We start from the raw sequence: 19464 nt of genomic DNA on the forward strand, positions 1-19464 counted from the left end.
TCTACATAAATATTCAGTATTACCTACTGTTCACTCATATCTCTGACGTATTAGCGATCTATCCATCTCATCTGTCTCTGCACACACAAACTCAGCTATCTCCTAATCTGGCCCCTTATATGGATCAAGCATTTGGTTATTGTACTCCTGTTACATCTCAAATCTACATTCCCAGTACAGCTACTCAGAATAATGTTCTGTAGTTTTCCAAAGGCCAGTAACTGAATGGAAATGAAAAGATTACTGGATAAACTATGGAACGAAAGGTTAAAATTTACGGCCTGTACTGCATTAAAAGAAAATGTTATGAAAATGGTATATAGATGGTATATAACACCAGTGAAGTTAGCAAGAGTGTATAAAGTGTGTAATAAAAGTTGGAAATGTAAAGAAAAGGAAGGGACTTTTTATCATATGTGGTGGGAATGTAAGAAGGTGAAAGGCTTCTGGGAAATGATATATAATGAATTGAAAAAATGTTGAAATATACATTTGTTAAGAAACCAGAGGCATTTTTGTTAGGAATGGTAGGAAATGAAATAAACAGAAAAGATTACAAGCTTTTTCTATACACAGCAACAGCGGAAAGAATACTGCTAGCCCAAAAATGGAAACAAGAAGAATTACCGTTGATGGAAGAATGGAGAATGAAGTTAATGGAATACGCAGAACTTGATAAACTAACAGGAAGGATCCGAGGTCAACGAGACCACAGATTCACTAAAGACTGGAGTAAATTTGTAGACTATTTGAAAAGTATTTGCGATGAACAATTAACGTTTGTAGGTTTGCAAGAGGCTCTGTGAAAACAATATTAGAAATATTTTTAAAAAGGGACTAAGAGGGAGATTTTTAATAAAAGGCAATATTAGATTAAGAAACGAGGCTTTGCAGAAGAGCTGAGGGAACTCCAAAAAATGTATTTGTGAAAAATTGTGTTATGTGTTTTTATATTTTTGTATTGTAAAATGAATAAAAAATAATTAAAAAAAAAAGGAAATGAAAAGATTACAAGGAAAGAAAGGAGTAAACACGGACTGGCTGTTTTTCATACATGTATGCCCTCCAACATTCCTCAGATGAAAAAAGGGACATTTCTCACTCCTCCCAACTGAACCTCCTTGACCCCCCATTCCCCCCCTCAGCATTTCCTACCAGAAGGGCAAGCGCCACCATGACTTCACCAATGGGACACAACACACAGGCCACTGACACGCCTTTGCCTTTAATTCTGATTTTTTAAAATTCTTTGATAGATTTACAAAAAGAAATTCACCAATAAATAAATTTTAGGAAGGGGCAAGATTGGACACAGACGCACACACAGGTTTATTAATATTATTAAATCAAAGACTCTACTCCTTGCGTTCTGCCTTTCTTCCCACCCAGGGTAGCCCTGCTCTCTGCCTGCACCTCACAGCCAGCACATCATGCAAGGCTGGGACTCAGCGGCAACAGCCTCCCCCCCTCCCGCAGCTGTCACAATCTGCCCAAGGGAGGAGGCCGGCAGCAGCGGCCATGGAGAGGCAACAGGATGCTCCCTCGCTGCCACTGCTGCTCAAGACAAGTGCTGGCTCATCTTCCTTCTTGAGCTCGGTGGCAGCATCATAAGGACATTCCGGGATCAAATCAGAACCCGCAATGGCTTTCATAATTCTGGGAGGCAGCCTTGTTCAGGCAAGTTTTTAGTGTGTGATGTTGTACATTTTTTGTTGGGAGCAGCCCAGATTGGCTGGGGCAACCCAGTCAGATGGGCAGCATATTATTATTATTATTATTATTATTATTATTATTATTATTATTATTCCTCCCCCCTTCTACTTGGAAGGTATACTATGGCCAGTGTTCCACTCATGCCAGGTTTTGTCTAGGGCTTCAATTCCATGTGATTGTGTGCTCTTTTCTGTTGAGAATTTGGCTCTAAGGATCTCAACTCCTTTAAATTTCAGCTCTTTATTTACAGGTTCCTAGTCATGATGGATGTAGAAAATATTAGAAAAATAGGAAGTATCAAAGGAGCTAAGGCTGCCGTGAAGCCTTGAAACTCCCCCGCTATTCCAACACCTTCTAGTCTTGCTTCATAATGTCTCATCTCTTCCTATTCCTTCTATACCCAGTTCCTGCTAAGTAACTCAAAATTCTGCAAAATATCAACCAAGTACAGTGGTACCTCGGGTTACATACGCTTCAGGTTACAGACTCCGCTAACCCAGAAATAGTACCTTGGGTTAAGAACTTTGCTTCAGGATGAGAACAGAAATCATGCAGCGGCAAGTGGCAGCAGGAGGCCCCATTAGCTAAAGTGGTGCTTCAGGTTAAGAAGAGTTTCAGGTTAAGAACAGACCTCCAGAACGAATTAAGTTCTTAACCCGAGGTACCACTATAGTCATAAAACCAAACACATCTATGTTGATTTGTTTCTTTTTATTTAGAGCACAAAATGGGTGTTTACTTGGGACAGAGTTCTTATTTCCCCCCTGCCAGAGTAACTTTGTTATTTGAACTGATGGATAAGAAGATAAACAACTGTATGTGGTAGGTGCAAATGTCACTTGGTAGAAAACAGTAAGTTTTACATGCATTACAAACAAGGATTTTTTCTAAAGTCTGTATCATGGGAAAATATTGGCCCTTATAAGAGATGAAAGTTGATGAGCTCAGTAATAGGATTTTCAAAGAATAGATGGGGAACAGTTAAACTCCAAGCCCACAATGCAGATACAACATGGTACAGTACTTCAATGTCATCTAATCAATGAGATTAAATTTGTGTCACTAGTGGATGAATCAATGAAATGATGTTGGTTTAAGAAGTGCTTCATGCATACCCAAGTTATGGTTCAGACTATTAACGTAGTTGTCCTTTTCATTAAAGATTCTCAAAGGACCTCACAAACACAACTAGCTATTTTACAAGCTTCTAAATGGAAACAGATGTTAAAGAACTGTAACTATTTAGATGTAGCCAGTAGCAATGAAAGAACGAAACCACCTCTCAGCCATTGGGCTCCAACTCAGCAAGAGATCCATGTCAACTCACTTCATTGCTCTACTTGACTTCTTACAGTCTCAATCCTCACCTCCTCATAGCTCAAAATTTCACAGAATTTCAAATGGAACCACGCACAGTATTTATTATAATGCTGAATATGCTTTATTTCATTTACAAATACAGTTTAAATCCATGGTTTCCCCCCCAATGCACAGTACAGTGTAATATGACCAAATAGATGCCGTAAGAGTCTGCCCCTGCAAATGATTGACTTTGCTTAACCAACTTTAATACAATGACAAAATCAGCTAAGTTTACATTAGCTAAATTAGACATCCAGCTAACATTTAAAGTACAGCAGTGATGCTGTACTACAATGGCAAATTAAAAAATACAATTTAAATTTACCCTTTCTGGGGATAAGTGTTATCAGTAGCATTTTTTTCAGCTATTTTTACTCTACGAGATCAAGGATTTTGCGACCAAAGATTCCACTGTGCTACATAATCAGTCCTGTGTGAACCAAGATGGACGCTTCCTTGTTCGTTCTATGATCCGCTTGCCTTCATCTTCATCTCTAGCTTTCTCTCCCTCATACAGTACAACAGTCTCTACAGGTGGAGCCTTATGTGGTCCTCCCTCCTGTGCCAATATTTCTTTCCTTATGGCAACTGTCTCCCGTTTAACCTTTGCATAACAATAGCCACAAAGAATATGCTTCAGTTTCAGGTTGCCACACTGAGGACAGACGTCAATGTTTCGCTAAAGACAAGAAAGAAAACAAAACGTTGGGCAATGAACAATTTAAAAAGAGAGATTTCACAAATGCTAAGAGCCATGTAGGGCAATGACTATCTCATTACCATTGTGATATAATACATTGTTTTCCAGCAACTTGAGAAATTCCTCATGTCAAGTAGTATACATAAAGGTTTAAGTTTTCAAAATGCAATACCATCACATTTTAAAGATTCAGCACAGGAGCTGCAGACAGATTTTAAATGAAAAATTTCCTGTGGTAAATTTACAATACCAGTGTGAATAAATAAGAAATTACAAGCATCTTGAGAGCATTGAAGAACAGAAAATCTACAAAAATAAAGAAAGACAACAGAAATGTGATGAGTTACCTTTATTTTTATAAGGTTCCTAGGATTCCTTCGCCTGCAGCGATTTACTTCAATGGTCCGTCTTGATTTTGGGGCTGCCATCCAAAATATGCTGTCTAGAAAGCTTGGAGTCTCCTTACTTTCAGCATTCTCTTCTATAGGTTCAGGCAAAAAAGCTGGACCCTGAATTGCTAAAGCAGGAGCTTAAAGACAAATACAAATAACTTAGTTACAAATAATTTAGTTGTGGTAATTTGCTTACCTTTATTAATTAGATACAATATTTCATGAAGTGGTTTTGCTCAATGAGACTCTTACTTCCAAGTTTGTCGCTTGAGCATGCGCAGAAGTGCTAAATCACACTTCACACATGCGGAGAAGCACAAATTGTTCCGCACACGCAGATGCGGCGCTTAGCCCTTTGGCTAGTGGCCAGGGCTCCGGAACGGATCCCAGCCACAAAACAAGGTACAACTGTACTGCAATAATTCCAGGACCGCCTCTCTCCAGTTGCTCTGGTCTGCCATGAGCAAGATAAAGCGAATAACAAATTTAACTAGTAACAATAGATAACTGACAGTAACAACTGTAGTGGTTCAAGTTATGTTAGTAATTGCATATTCTGTTTCCATAACCATCATGCTTCAAAGTAGGTTTGTGAATTTTTCCTCGATTTTGCTGTTTTATCTTTTTGTAAACCACTTTGGTGTGTGTGTGTGTGTGTAGATATTTATATATATATATATACATACTTTGTGGTATATATATATATATTCAAACGGCACATAATTTTTACAAAATATGTAAGTAGAATACCATATTGGCCTGAATATAAGCCTCTTTACCCCCCAAATTCCGACTATGAAAAGTTAATGTGTGACTTATCTTCGCGACCTTCCGGTATGCAGCCAGGAGCGGGCAAAGCGGTGCCCACCTCGCACGTGGAGAGAGCGAGGAAGGGGAAAGGCCGCCAGCAACGCAGCACAGCTCCCCACTCCCTGCTAGTAGGCAGCCAACAGCAGCAAGGAATGGAGCAGCTTATATGCGAGTATTTTTTCTCCCCCCCCCTCCAATTTTAAAGGTGCGGCTTATATTCTGGCCAATACAGTAAATAACACGGGTGATGGGTGGGTAACAAATCTTATAAATAAATAGTTTTCAGAATCCAGCCCCCTCCGCAAAAAAACACAAAAAATACACAGGAGGCCCCGCGACACCTCCAGGACTCGCCTCACGCGCCGAAAGAGGCGGAGACGGAGCCAGGACCTACCGGCGGGCGGGCTGCGGCAGCCCAGCTGGGACCAGCAGCTTCGGAGGAAGCCTTGGATCCGAGGCAAAGGAGACGGGAAGACCAGCAGCAGCGCGGACGCCGCCATCTTGACCGGCCCTCCGCCTTCGCGAAAACGCGCCTGTCAGGCTCAGCCGCGCTGAGGGCGCTGGGAAACCGAGTCGTCCTTCTCTTTGGCGGCGTTTCCGCCAAGCCACTTGGCGGGAGAGCTGAACTACATGTCCCAGCACGTCCTCCTCTAGCTCCTTAGGGCGAGGCACCGGTTCCCGGCATGCATAGCAGAGGGAACCAATTCTGTTAGCAAGGGATGACGGGAGTTGTAGTCCAACTGATGGCGGGTACGAACGACCCAAGGTTGAGAAAGGCTGCCATAGAGTTTCGCGGCTTTCGAGAGTTCCCGGAAGTTCAATCTGTTCATGGTTCTGTAGTCGGCGCTCTACATGTATTCTCTTTGCGCATGCGCTGTAAAACAGTACGCAGCGCGCGTGCGCAGCCTCAGGAAGTGGGCGGAGACGGTTGTGAAGGGAGGGCGGGGCGAGGGGGTTCAATCGCGCTGGTCAAAATGGCGGAACGCGGGTACAGCTTCTCCCTCACCACTTTCAGGTAAGGCGCGGTGTCCCCTCAGGGGCGGCAGGGCGGGCGCAGGAGGCCCGGGGCGCTGTCCTTTAATGGGGGGGGGATTCCGGGGCCTCTGGAGGGGCTCCGTCTCGTTGCCGTTGAGCCGGAGGGAGAGCCGGGGTTTTTGCGGAGTCACGGCTGGCGCTTCTCGCCTCTCGCGCGGAGGAGAAAGTGGCGCGTGTGGAAACTGCCGCAAGTTTCCAGCGCGGATCCCGCATCCCCATCAGACGTGCTTGAGGGAATGCGGGTTTCCCAGCAGCCTGGTCCCGAGCACTTTGCACCTGCCTGTTGGCCGCTTGGGACCGAGTGAAGATGCCGGGTGTCAGGATGTGCATACTTGGGGATCATGGGATCTGGACTGTTTTCACACATTAATGCCACACCTTGTAGAATTCTGTCAGTTATATTTTATCTGCACACTCAGAATGAATTTCAGGAAACAAAAGCCTTTATTGATAAATAAAACTTTCGAGCCGTCTGCCCCCCGAATGCCAACTAGACCTTCCATTTTGGTGACTGTAACCCTGGTTTAAGGAGGCATTTGGCACCTAGTTTATATATCGGGATTTCTAACACTGCTAAACCATGTAGAGATGAGCCTTTGGATCCAGTATGCAGGGTTTTAAGCCACGGATTGACTCCCCCTCCGCATGGCTTGGTTAAGGCAAGAGCCCACAGCAGGCCTCATTTCCCTTATAACCCTATAGAAAGTGAAACAAATATCTCTGAACACACGACTAACGTATATGCGTTTAGATTTTATGAAAATAATAAATCATATCATAGTGTCGCCTTGGAAGTAAGACCTATTCAATTGAATGGGATTTGGACTTAATCCCAAATTAGTTTCCATAGGATTGCAGCCTTACAGATGCATGTTTACTTGGAAATAAATGACATTGCATTCAGTGTGTTGAGGATTATGAACATGAAACAAATGTTACACCAAAAACGAAAGTAAAACTATTTTGGTGGGCTTTCTTTTCCCCTTTTCAGTTTTTATTATGAGATTACTTTGAGCTTGTTGCCAGACCTTGACATGAGTGCATGATTACATGAAAAGTGTAGTACAATTCTAAACACTCTTATACTAAAGTAAGTCCCACTAAATTGACTGGGGCTGACTCCTATCTGTTTGTTTTTATTATTACTATATTAAAATGTGCCCAATATCATATTGGTGTAAAAAGGCCCAATGAAAGGCCATAAGTTGCTTGGCATTTTCAGATTTGAAAATGTTTTCTTACCAAGGTGTCTCATGAATTGTTTGCTTTCTTTTAGCCCTTCTGGAAAGCTTGTTCAGATTGAATATGCTTTGGCAGCTGTTGCCGCAGGAGCCCCATCAGTTGGAATTAAAGGTATTCAAGTGCTTGCACGATTAATAAGCCCACAAAAATGTTGCTAGTTTGTATGTCTGTGTGTACCTACTTTGGCATTTTGTGACCTAAAAGCAAAGAAAAAACGAGAAAGCAGACATAGATTATGGGTATTGAGGCTGAAGTCCTAGCCCCATTTGCTTGAGAGTAAGCCTCATAGAGTTCAACACCACCTAATTCTGAGTAGACTTTATTAGGATTGTGGTGTGGTATGATTGCCAGAAATTGATCTGAAAAGAATCAGCGTGAAAGCAGTAACCTGGCTTGACCTTATTTTGTTCGTACCAACAGTGCAAACCTATACATGTCTACTCAGAAATAAGCTCCATTGAGCTCAGAGGTTAGGGAACCTGTGACCCTCCAGATGCTGTTGGATTGCAACTTCCATAATCATTGACCATGCTGGCTAGGACTGGTGGGAGATATAGTCTAGCAGCATGTATTGTATTATTGCTAGCTGCCTTGAGCACCATTTAGTGGAGAGGTATGATACAAATTTAACAAACGACAGTCATACCTTGGGTTGCGAACGTGATCTATGCAGGAGGCACGTTCGCAACCCGCAGCATTCGCAGTCTGAAGTGCAGCTTTTGCGCATGCACGTGACATCATTTTGCGCATGCACGTGGCATCATTTTGCGCATGCGCAAGCACCAAAACCTGGAAGTAACCCGTTCCTGTACTTCCGGGTTTGGCGCTGTCCGCAACCTGAAAATGCACAACCCGCAGCGTTTGTAACCCGAGGTATGACTGTATATAAAATATTAAATATGGGGATGGTGGGGACATGAACCCATCCTAGTACCCCCAGAGCTTTTAAATTACGTTTTTGTCCCAGTGGGGTTCCAACCATAACCCTTCCAGAGTAAGAACTACAGAGTAAGTTGTTGTGGGCCAGGGAGGAGGGGATGATTGTGGAAATATTCATTTTCCCCTTTTGGCCATCTAATAATGCACATGTAAGTCTTGATTCCCATTACCACCCTAGCTTGGTAGCGATTCAGCATCCTGATGTTAAAATACAGATAATGCGTGGTTTGGTTTTGAAACAAAACAAATCTCTTCCTGGCCAGTTTTTGAGTTTAAGAATTGAATTCAAACCCAGTGCATGCCACTTGGGGCCCTTGGGAGGAAAAGCACTCTTGTCAATGTTTAACCAAGCTAGATATAGGGATTCTTAGTGGGGCTATGAAACATCTTCAAAAAGTAGAATCTAAATATATTTTCAAAAGAGAAAGTATAACTATAATTTTCAGATTGCATTTTGGGAAACCTTGGGTTCCTTACATATTTTCATTGCAGGTTTCCTAATGAAAAAATCAGTAACAATAGGCAAGCTTCCTTATGATATAGCTTCTCTGCCACTACTAATTTTCCTCAGCAGTGCACCCCATAGGAGAGTTCTGGGTATATTCTATGGTGTGTTGTAAGGTGCAGTCAGTTTGCATTGGGCCACTATGAGGCCAGACAGGCCTAGCCAGGGTGCACTTCACACAATCCTCCACATTTGTTGTGAGGCAGAGCTGCTAAGATTCCTCAGCAGATAATGTGGAATGAGGTCTTTGAAGGTGGAAAGTTTGAAAAGCTTCTTTTCCATTTTTTTACTGAACGTTTTCTTCTTTTTTTAAGTAGGCATGCCTAGTGATATTGAGGTAACACATAACCATTAGGGGTGTTTATTGGATTTGGCTGTCTTGGAAGGATTTTGAGTTTCTCCCAAAGCAAAGTGAGATCTGCTTCAACCCCTGCAGCCTTGTGCTGTACAATGAACCCTGAAGTGATTTGTGATGCCTCGGTATGGGTGGAAGCGAGGAAATGAGAGCAGCTTTGCAAACCAGAAACTTGTATCACTAACTTGAGGAAATGGTCAGAGGGGTTTTTGTTTTTTTTTTTAGGAGGGGGGGCTCTTTCACATCCAACAACTTTAGTTTGTAATTGGAGGGAATTATTTTATTCATAAAGAAAATATCATCTGATTATTTCTACCCAAAAATTAACTTGAAAGGAACTTTGGCTGGGGGAGATATAGTGGGAATCACTTAACAGCTGCAGGAACAAAACTGCATATATCCTTCTGAAATTTGGCAGAATTCATTCCTTTAGAAGGGGCAATGTTTCTTAAGATTTCATCCAGTTCTACCCAAATATTAGTATGTTTTGATGTTATTATTATTATTTTAATCAAACTTGAAAGGTGTCCATCACAGAGACCCCTGAGTTGAATCGAGCTGCCTCCAAATTCATCTGAGTCAAACTGGCCTGTTTTATTATGCAGTGCCAATTTGGGGTTTGAACCAAATCATCTGATGGGTAGGCATCCTTAGTAATAGTGCCAAATAATGCATTGGATTTATGTGATACGATTAGTAAAGGATATAAAAGTAGATGAATTATTCTAGTTGCCTGCTTTAAGCATTGTGGATTTGAAAGATTATGAGGAAAATGGAAGGAAGATATTTTAACTACATTGACTAAAATATTTGTTTTCTTTGTGCAGCTTCAAATGGTGTGGTACTGGCAACAGAAAAAAAGCAGAAATCCATTCTGTATGATGAACGAAGTGTACACAAAGTGGAATCCATAACCAAACACATAGGCTTGGTGTATAGTGGCATGGGTCCTGATTACAGGTATCTTGAAGGCAAGGAGGGAAACACTGTAATAGACTCTTGCTATTGGTCTTTGACTCTTGCCCCGCTATAGGCAGCACAGCATTGGGTCTGTGGTGCCATTTCAACATCCTCTGGATGGGTGATACATATCTTGACCCTCTTCATGTGTGCATCACGAGAAGTGGAGACACATGTAGAATGGGGTGCAGCTCTGGTCCTGTCCCCAAGGTTGCACAAGGCTTCACCCTGACATGTATGCAAGTGAGGAGTCACCAACCTTTTTGGGCCATGGCATATTTTGAATTTTGAGAGAGTTCTGTGGGTGCCAGCCACAAAGTGGCTGCTATGGGAGGCGTGACACAACACAAAATTGGAGAGTGCACCCATGGTGAAACTTTTCCCATAATTGTATTTCCATATTAGGAAAAGCTTAAACTACCATACAGCTGTTAAAGACACAACCCTTTGTTTTCCCCAGTGCCAATGCTAAATGGCTAAGTGAGCCATTCTGTGCTCACTTACCTAGAAGTAAGACCCATTAAAGACAAAGACACATACTTATGCATAGACATGTATACCATTGCACTGCAGATTAACTATACCATGAACTCTTAATAAGTGCCTAGTCTTTGGTTCCTGCACAGCAGGAGTCACCCATATGCCTGTTTGCAAAGTTTTACATTTGCCTTTTCAGGTTGGGGGGTGGATTTTTAATATCCACCCACACTTATTATATAGTACTGTTTACAGAAAATAATTTCTAGGCAGCAGCTGATCTCAGAAAACCCATCACAGAAAAGATGCATCCTGGTTGCTAGGAAAAAAGGAAAAGTGAGCTACAGAGATTTCAAAGACTAGAAAATAAGGAGTAGGAAAGGTGTACGAAAGGGTAGGGTAAAGCAGGACCTCCTTAGGACCCAAGAAATTCCTGTTGCCTGTCATCCAGACTTATCAGTCACTTCACTGATTGACTGAAAAAAGCAACAGGCAGGAGCAGCCAGGCTGGCTAATTTCACAGAAATCACTTGCGAGGGTAACTGCTTGATAAAATTCTCTTTAGTAGGGCTAGAGGCTTTTCTTTTCTTTTTTTAATGAAAGCGCAAAGTCTAGGGCCCCCACCTAGTGGTCCTAAGTTAAGGCACCCATTGGAACCGTGTTGGCAACCCCTGCTGCAAATCTACTTGCCTAAGTTTTTTTTGTTGCAGATGTGTCTGTCTAATGTTTGGCTCTTTGAGGGTGGGGCTAGCACTGTTAGGAGTGTCTGACAGCTAGCTTTGTTCATGATACAAATTAATGGGCCAGTGTTTGGTTTTTAATCATATTTGGAGAATCTTGAGCTACCACATCCCACAATATTACAGAGCTGAGAGACATTGCTCATAAGTTATTGCAGGGATAGGGAACATTGGGCCTTCCAGATGTTTTTTGTCTCCCAACTCCCATAAGCTCTGGCTACTATAGCCAGTGGTCAGGGATGATGGGAGCTGATTGACTGGATGAGGGCAAACAAACTGACATTGAATCATGATGATAAGACAGGCTATGGGCGAAAGGTTCCTGGATCCAAATTTTGAGAGATTGTTCTGAATGGAGTTGTGCTCCACCTAAAGAAGCAGGTCCATATTTTAAGGGTGTTCATTGAATCATCTTCTATACTCGAGGCCCAGGTGTCCTCTAGTGTGGTGCATCTGTTACCAACTTTGGCTGGTAAGCTAACCACTCCCTTTCTTGGACAGAAATGGTCTGGCTGCTGTAGCACATTAGTAACCTCACAATAATAGGCAACCTTTTTTGAGTTGATATATCCCAGTGCAGTATCAAATTCTTTCATTAGCTGATAGTAAATATTCCTTCAGTTTAATCTTTCCCAAGTTGCTTTGGACTTTTAAGTTATAATGGATGTTCTGATTTCGCTCACTCACTATTTCTTTTCTTCTTTTTCTCAGAGTACTTGTCCACAGAGCACGCAAACTGGCCCAGCAGTACTACTTGGTTTACCATGAACCTATTCCAACAGCTCAGCTAGTGCAGAGAATTGCTTCTGTAATGCAAGAATACACACAATCTGGGTATGCCTTCCCCCTGCCCCTTGTTTATTCTAAAACAACTGAAATTTACTAAGAGCTGTACTGTATGCAGAATAGACTGTACTCTAATGCAGCCCCCTCACACTTTTACCATATATCAGTGAGATTTTTGCCTCTCCATCTGAGGAGCTGCAAATCAGACTGGGTACATACAGACAAGAGTTCAGCCTTGCCATGGCCAGCCTCATAAACTCTCCTCCTGTTCTTCTACAGTGGTACCTCTGGATGCGAATGGGATCTGTTCTGGAGCCCCGTTTGCATCCTGAGCAGAACACAACCTGAGTGTGCGTAGGTCACGATTCGCTGCTTCTGCGCATGCACGTGATGTTATTTTGAGCGCCTGCATGCGCGAGTGGCAAAACCCAGAAGTAATCCGTTCCATTACTTCCAGGTCGCTGCGGAACGCAACCTAAAAACGCTCAACCTGAAGCTACTTTAACCCGAGGTATCACTGCATTCACTTTTGAAGAGCATTTGGTCTGATACTTTTAAGTGTGCTGAACAGAAATACCACACTCTCAAGCTGATTACCTATAAGGCTGGAAGCTATTTATGCAAAGGAGAATGAAGAGCAGGAAATACAGTTACTGTTATGCCTTAAATGCTTTTCTGTGCTAAAGTCATTTTTGTATATTTTTTTACAGTTTTCTAAGTAGGAAAAGTAGAGTTGCCAGTAATTTCCTGGACCTGTTCTTGTACATTGGAACAGTTGTTTGACTTGCTAAAATTAAGCAATGGGGTGGTCTTTCCTTCCTTGTATTTTCTCTACTGAAATATCTATGAGTTTTGTATTTAACTGTTTTCTTCAGTATTGAATAAAAACTTTATAGCTTTAATGTAGCATTTTTTATATTGTTTTTTGAAGTCTTGTGTTTGTTTCTGTATGATGTTAGCTGCTTTGGACTCCCTTTTTCATAGGGGAAAGTGGGGTTCAAAATAAAGATGACGATCTCTTCCCATCTGTCTCATAGCCAGCAAAATATTGAGCTGCTTAATTTCTGTATAGAAGGTTGCTGGTTAAGGCATAGAAACAGAACCAAGAAAACAGTTGGCAGCCATAAAGACTCAGAAACAAAGTGTACAAACTATTTGTACGAGGCATGATGTAACTTCTTTAGAATATATAGAAGAGGAATATGCTTGTATGTGTGTTCATAGATGAGTCCGTCAGTCAGCATCCTTAATGCTGATCTTATTTGTTCCCAATATAACCTTCTGTTATCATTAATCCTTTTCAAATGTTTTGCTTCGTAGGGGTGTACGCCCATTTGGTGTATCATTGCTAATATGTGGGTGGAATGAGGGACGACCATACTTATTCCAGTCTGATCCATCTGTAAGTATTCATAATGGAGCTTCTTAATAGCCTTAAATAGAAAGCATGGATGTTTACTCAAAGATCTGGAATATTGCCATATTCTTTCTGTGTATGTTTTTTTAATTAATCCAGATAAGTGGGTGGGGAATGATAAGCATCTGGACTAGAATAAGGTTACAGACTCTCAGGACATCTTGGGTGATCAGTTTTACAGTTGTAAGAGCATAAAGAGAGCCTTGGCGGATTAGGCGAAACATCTCTCCTGTCCAGAATCCTATTTCCAACATGGAGGCCCATAAGGAAGAGATGATTCAGTAGTTCTCCCACCTCAGCAATTAATATTCAGAAACTGGCTGCTTCTGAATTTGAGCTTTCCGTTTTGTTACAATAGCTAGTAGCGGTAGTAGGTAATTTTTCCTTAAATTTCTTTTTAAATCAAGGGTTTAAAGAGTGATTGGGGAATTAAAGCGGGGGAATTTTAAGAGTGAACCTGGCAGCGCAGATGTATCAGGCAAAAGCTCACTGGAGGCTTTAGATAATAGTTCTCAACTTATTTTTATTTTTTAGAGTCTAGTGGTATGACATTGAATTGGTCTGCTATCCTAAGCCCCAGGTATAGTGCCCTCCAGATGTTGTTATACAGCAATTGCTGGCAGCCCCAGCCACCTTGGCCAATGGTCAGGGATGATGGGAATCCTGAAGGCTCCATCTTTGCTACCCCTGCTATACCGTCCCACCTAGGGTTAAGTCCCACTGAACTCAGTTGGGCTTACTTCTGAGTAGACATGTATATGATTGCTCTGCATCTCTCCAGGCTAATTTTTTACTGTATTGATCAGTGACTAGAAGATAATGTGTTCTCATAAATTTACTCCCTGTCTTTCTCACTTTTCCAGGGTGCTTATTTTGCGTGGAAAGCAACTGCAATGGGGAAAAACTATGTAAATGGAAAGACATTCCTTGAAAAGAGGTAATGTTATGATTACATAACTGCAAATCAGTAATAAAATATGAAGATCGTAGAAGTTTATATGTACTGTAATGATGTGTTGTTTTCCGTGTCTAGACTGGCTCTTTCCTAGGTGTTGAAGTGCTATAGTTTAAAAACGACTAAGAATGCTAGAAACACCTGTGAAAATGAGACAAAAATGACAATTTGCTTTCGTTAGGAGAAGCTTGTGTAGGTATGGTGATCCCATTTAACAGCTTGATGAGAAGTTACCAATTAACCTTTCCCTAGAGTAAGTTTCGAGTCCCATCCGTAAGGGAGAGTTGGCCATCCTTGGCTCTCGACTCTCTTCCATCCCAGGATCAGTAATCTCATCATCTTCAGCAGTGGTGAAAGCATTGGTAGTGGCCATATCCTGTGGATTCCACAGTTTCCTTCAGAGCCTCATTTATAATGTGCATGACTCATGGCTTGTCAGCAAGATTCTGCTGTAACTGAAACATCCTGTAATTCATGGGGACCAGGGCCAGCTCTTTGAGGCCTCAGAACATCCACTTGGATGCACGCTAATTAACATAGAATTTGTGTACATAGAAATACATAAAAAGCTCCCTTACTTTGGGGCAGATGGGGCTCGTCAGCCTGGGAAGATAGCCCATCTAGGAGTAGGAAAACTGATCCTAAACCTCCATGCTGCCTTGCGGAATATCTTCAGGGGAAGAAAAGACAGTTGGATGTTGCCTTGTACGCTGCCTTCTGGCAACTCCTGCAGCTAAGCTGATGCTAAATGTACAGTGGTGCCTCGCAAGACGAAAAGAATCCGTTCCGCGGGTCTTTTCGTCTTGCGGTTTTTTCGTCTTGCGAAGCAAGCCCATTGACGGAGTAGCGCTATTAGCGCTATTGACATTTTAAGGGCTAAAAACGGCTTTTTAACGCTTGGGAGATTAGCGGGTTTGCTGCTAAAATGCAGCTTAGCGATTCAAAATAAGGGGTTTTGGAGCGGAAAAAAAAAATCAAAATTTTTCGTCATTTTTTGTCTTGCGAAGCAAGCCCATAGGGAAATTCGTCTTGCAAAGCGCCTCTGCAGACGGAAAACCCTTTCGTCTTGTGGGTTTTCCGTCTTGCGAGGCATTCGTCTTGCGGGGCACCACTGTATTGCTGTTTTTCTTTGGACCACATCAGCGAGGCCGAGAGGGAGAAGGTCTTGTCGTCTGGCAGCTCAGGTCCTCCATACACACTGCCCAGGCTTATGCCCCGGGGAGGTCACTTCAGTGCTGCTAACGTCCAGAGGAGCACTGGTTTCCCGGGGGGCAATTTGATTTGATTTTTTTAAGGGGGGACAATTCGAGAATGGGTTATTAACAATTAATGGCCTTTTCACTTTCTTAATAATAAGAATTATATGTCACGGGTGGGGGGCATCAGGATTTTAGAGATGCTTAGGTGGGGCATGGCCAAAAAAAAGGTTGGGAATCATAGAATCATAGAATCATAGAGTTGGAAGAGACCACAAGGGTCATCGAGTCCAACCCCCTGCCAAGCAGGAAACACCATCAGAGCACTCCTGACATATGGTTGTCAAGCCTCTGCTTAAAGACCTCCAAAGAAGGAGACTCCACCACACTCCTTGGCAGCAAATTCCACTGTCGAACAGCTCTTACTGTCAGGAAGTTCTTCCTAATGTTTAGGTAGAATCTTCTTTCTTGTAGTTTGTATCCATTGCTCCGTGTCCGCTTCTCTGGAGCAGGAGAAAACAACCTTTCTCCCTCCTCTATGTGACATCCTTTTATATATTTGAACATGGCTATCATATCACCCCTTAACCTCCTCTTCTCCAGGCTAAACATGCCCAGCTCCCTTAGCCGATCCTCATAAGGCATTGTTTCCAGGCCTTTGACCATTTTGGTTGCCCTCCTCTGTACACGTTCTAGTTTGTCAGTGTCCTTCTTGAACTGTGGTGCCCAGAACTGGACACATATAAATATTTGGCTTCTGCACTCTCATTTCTACTTTATCTGCTAGATTTTTTAAAAAAGAACCACTGTACTAGCTGAAATACAACGTTCTGTTAATATTCAGACTTGCAAGACTCATGCTAAGTTGGAGAAGAGAGAATGCAATACAGTTTCTACACTTAAATAAACCAGTTGTGTGGGTACTATTTGATGACATTTCCTCATGGTCTTCAATGTTTAGCATCTAATAAGACCAAAGGTGACTAAGGCTTCTGAGGGTTTTACTTCTGGAAGGTACTGATACCTTGTGTGTCTAATAAACTGGTGTAACTTCTACTGTAAATTGCAATATTTTGTCTAAATCTATTGGTTGGTATCCAAATACCCTTTAAGTGTGTCTAAATAGTTTGTGTGTGCCCAATGCGTGTTTTTTGAGTACACTCTACTGTCCTGCCATATCCCCAAATGATTTGAGATTCCTGTGTTTCAAATGGTATTTGCAATGCTGCATAGGAAGTTACTTGCAAAATGCAGCCCTTGGCCATGTGAAACTAATTTTCAGTTCTGTGAATGTTTGCTGTTGCAGCAACAGTAAGATATATTTATTAGCAAACTTCTGTTCTTTCATAGGTACAACGAAGACTTGGAGCTTGAAGATGCTATTCATACTGCTATATTGACACTGAAGGTAAGAAACATCTACAGTGTATTTGTTAAAACTCTAGTTTGTGAATTGCATTTTCATGAAGGAGCCTGTCTTTCCCTCTCTCTAGGAAAGCTTTGAAGGACAAATGACAGAAGATAACATAGAGGTTGGCATCTGTAATGAGGCAGGATTTAGAAGACTCACTCCAACTGAGGTCAAGGATTACCTGGCTGCAATTGCCTAGTCTGCGTTAAGGAAGACTGCCTCGATACATACAAGGATCTTTTTCCCCAGCCATTTAAATATTTGGCTTCTGCACTCTCATTTCTACTTTATCTGCTAGATTTTTTAAAAAAGAAATATTATGGATCCAAATACTACTGTCCTAATATTGAAAATGTGGAATTATTGTTCTTTAAAATATTAAACACTGTACAAGAATACGCAATATGAAAAAATAAACATACCAGGAGTGGTGTGATTTCTAGGTAAAACTTAATAAGGCATTTAATTATACTGAGTTCCTTCTGGTTTCACCACCAGCACAAATTTTATTCAGAAGCACACAGTTTTAAAATATTCATAAATCCTTTGGAACTACCCTCAGCTGAACTTGCAGAGCTTCTGTTAAAAGCTTTCTAAATGTATGTCTTGAGTGAGATATTATGCAGGCCTCTATGGGAGCAGTTAAATCAAAGGGGCTGTGAATCAAATCCGATGATATGCATTCAGCATGTAATACTGAAAGACTTTAGTTAGCAAGCTGCTACAAGTCAGAACAGAAAGCAGTCTTGGTACCACGTGTGTTAGAGATCTGTCTTCCACTCATGTGGCAGATTCACCACCTCCCTCCCTGGTGTAAGTGAGAAGGTGCAGTGTTTGCCCCCACTGTCACAGTGATCCCATAGGGCAAGAAATATATAGGAAATTCAACCTTTATTGGACGAACTCATTGAAGGACAAAGTGAGTTTTCAAGATATATGAAAGCTCATGTTCAAAGTTTTTACAGTTGGAGAAGCTGGTGGTAAAGTGGCAGGATAACAGCAACAACAAAAAGTAAGCTGGGTGAGGGCAGGAGGAGGAAGGGTGGCAGAGGTGGTCTGAGGGGGGTGTTAAGGTAACTGGTCTCACCTTGTGATTTGTCCTTCACCCCCTGGGGGACTGCCCCATTTGGAGCAAGGAACCTTCCACTTGAGTTTACAATTCAGCTGTAAAGCTCCATAGGTGACTTTGGGTCAGTCATCCTAATTTAACCTGAAGGATTGCTGTGGATAACCACATGTGTGGCTTGTTTGGGAAAAGAGTATGCGCTGTGATAAATGAGTAAGACGTTGCTCCCTCATCAATGCACATTGATCATTCATTGACTGTAATGTGAAGAGGCACCATAGAGTAATTGAGAAAAACGTTAACATCACTGAATGCAGTCAAACTTTTTTCTGTGCGTGTTTGTTTTTAATTTAGCTCAGTCATAAGCATTTAAGAGTTCTGTTGGATCAGACCAAAAGCCTAGCCCTATTTACTTTACAGTATTCTGTTCCCACAATGGCCAGTCATAAAGGCTTGGGAAACCCACAAGCAAGACATGCACACAACACTACTCTCCCTCTTATGTTCAGTGGGGTATTTTCAGGCATTCTGACTGATACTTGAATGTTGGGGTAACAAGTAAAGTACACACTGGTACAGTCTGACCCCTTGAGTAAATGGTATGTGCCACTGAATTTCCAAAAACTAAAAAAAATAAATCAAAAAAATCTGATACCATGTAAATAGAATGTTTGAGCCACAGGGAAAAACATTGATTGGAGAGGCATAGAACAATTTAGTGGATATATTTGCTTGGAAACTTTGTCCACAGGGTGGTGATATGGTGTGCTTGGAAATATGATAAAATCTAAACACGAACAAAAATAGGTTTGTCTGACCAACTGAGATGGTATGTTGAACTTTAGTCAAAATTCTTCTCTAGTAAGAATTCCAGGTGCTGATTGTAGTCTGCAAAAAACACTCTTGTGAGCTGTAGAGATACACAAGTGCACAAGGTTAAAGGTTCCCTTTTAATCCAGTGCTATAACCTCTGCCAAAAAAGTATGTAAGGTTGACAAAGATGATTTATTCTCACAGAAAAATGTCTCACAACAATCAGAAATTCAATACAAAGGAATGTCGTAGCTTTGTTTTCTGAATTTCTTGCTTAGATTTTAAAATGCAGGATTAGAATTAACGCACAACAGCATAGCACTGCATTTCCACCCTGGGAACTTCCCCTTAGAACTTTCTTGATAGATAGGGATGCCATATTTCAAAAAGTGAAAATCCAGACACAATAGTTTTGACCAAAGTTGCTGAGCTTTCTTTAGCAAAATTGCAAAAAAGACGTTTTTGAGCTATTTTCAGGAAAGTCGGCAAAAATGACGGTCAACATGGGTTGCCATACATCCCAAACTTCTTAGACATACACGGAATACTGCAGTTGGAAGCAGTGCCCAGGCAGAAATCAGTCAAATGTC

The 19464-nt window shown here is 41.7% G+C and overlaps 2 protein-coding genes across 2 annotated transcripts; one reads left to right on the forward strand and one right to left on the reverse strand.

Moving 5' to 3' along the window:
- Window positions 1–3131: 3131 nt before the first annotated feature.
- MRPL32 (mitochondrial ribosomal protein L32) lies at window positions 3132–5623 on the reverse strand. The gene is made up of 3 exons (XM_083407162.1): window positions 5372–5623; window positions 4123–4304; window positions 3132–3754 (listed from the first exon to the last, which is right to left on the reverse strand). The coding sequence occupies exons 1-3, from the start codon at window positions 5475–5477 to the stop codon at window positions 3500–3502; spliced, it is 543 nt and encodes a 180-aa protein (XP_083263288.1). The 5' UTR covers window positions 5478–5623; the 3' UTR covers window positions 3132–3499.
- A 243-nt stretch (window positions 5624–5866) lies between these two features.
- Window positions 5867–17444, forward strand: PSMA2 (proteasome 20S subunit alpha 2). The gene is made up of 8 exons (XM_083407126.1): window positions 5867–5992; window positions 7289–7365; window positions 9881–10013; window positions 11942–12064; window positions 13337–13418; window positions 14297–14370; window positions 16935–16992; window positions 17078–17444. The coding sequence occupies exons 1-8, from the start codon at window positions 5952–5954 to the stop codon at window positions 17192–17194; spliced, it is 705 nt and encodes a 234-aa protein (XP_083263252.1). The 5' UTR covers window positions 5867–5951; the 3' UTR covers window positions 17195–17444.
- Window positions 17445–19464: the final 2020 nt, after the last annotated feature.

This window comes from Podarcis tiliguerta (genome assembly GCF_965153285.1).
Source record: "Podarcis tiliguerta genome assembly, chromosome: 12".
NCBI classification, from domain to species: domain Eukaryota; kingdom Metazoa; phylum Chordata; class Lepidosauria; order Squamata; family Lacertidae; genus Podarcis; species Podarcis tiliguerta.

Bases quoted from the DNA above. Each gene is read 5' to 3' on its own strand.
- MRPL32 (XM_083407162.1), bottom strand. From the start codon at position 5,477: ATGGCGGCGTCCGCGCTGCTGCTGGTCTTCCCGTCTCCTTTGCCTCGG. The intron at 4,305-5,371 runs GTAGGTCCTGGC...TTTGTCTTTAAG, and splicing joins CTGCCGCAGCCCGCCCGCCG to CTCCTGCTTTAGCAATTCAG. The intron at 3,755-4,122 runs GTAACTCATCAC...TCTTGTCTTTAG, and splicing joins GGAACCTTATAAAAATAAAG to CGAAACATTGACGTCTGTCC.
- PSMA2 (XM_083407126.1), top strand. From the start codon at position 5,952: ATGGCGGAACGCGGGTACAGCTTCTCCCTCACCACTTTCAG. The intron at 5,993-7,288 runs GTAAGGCGCGGT...GCTTTCTTTTAG, and splicing joins TTCTCCCTCACCACTTTCAG to CCCTTCTGGAAAGCTTGTTC. The intron at 14,371-16,934 runs GTAATGTTATGA...GTTCTTTCATAG, and splicing joins AAGACATTCCTTGAAAAGAG to GTACAACGAAGACTTGGAGC.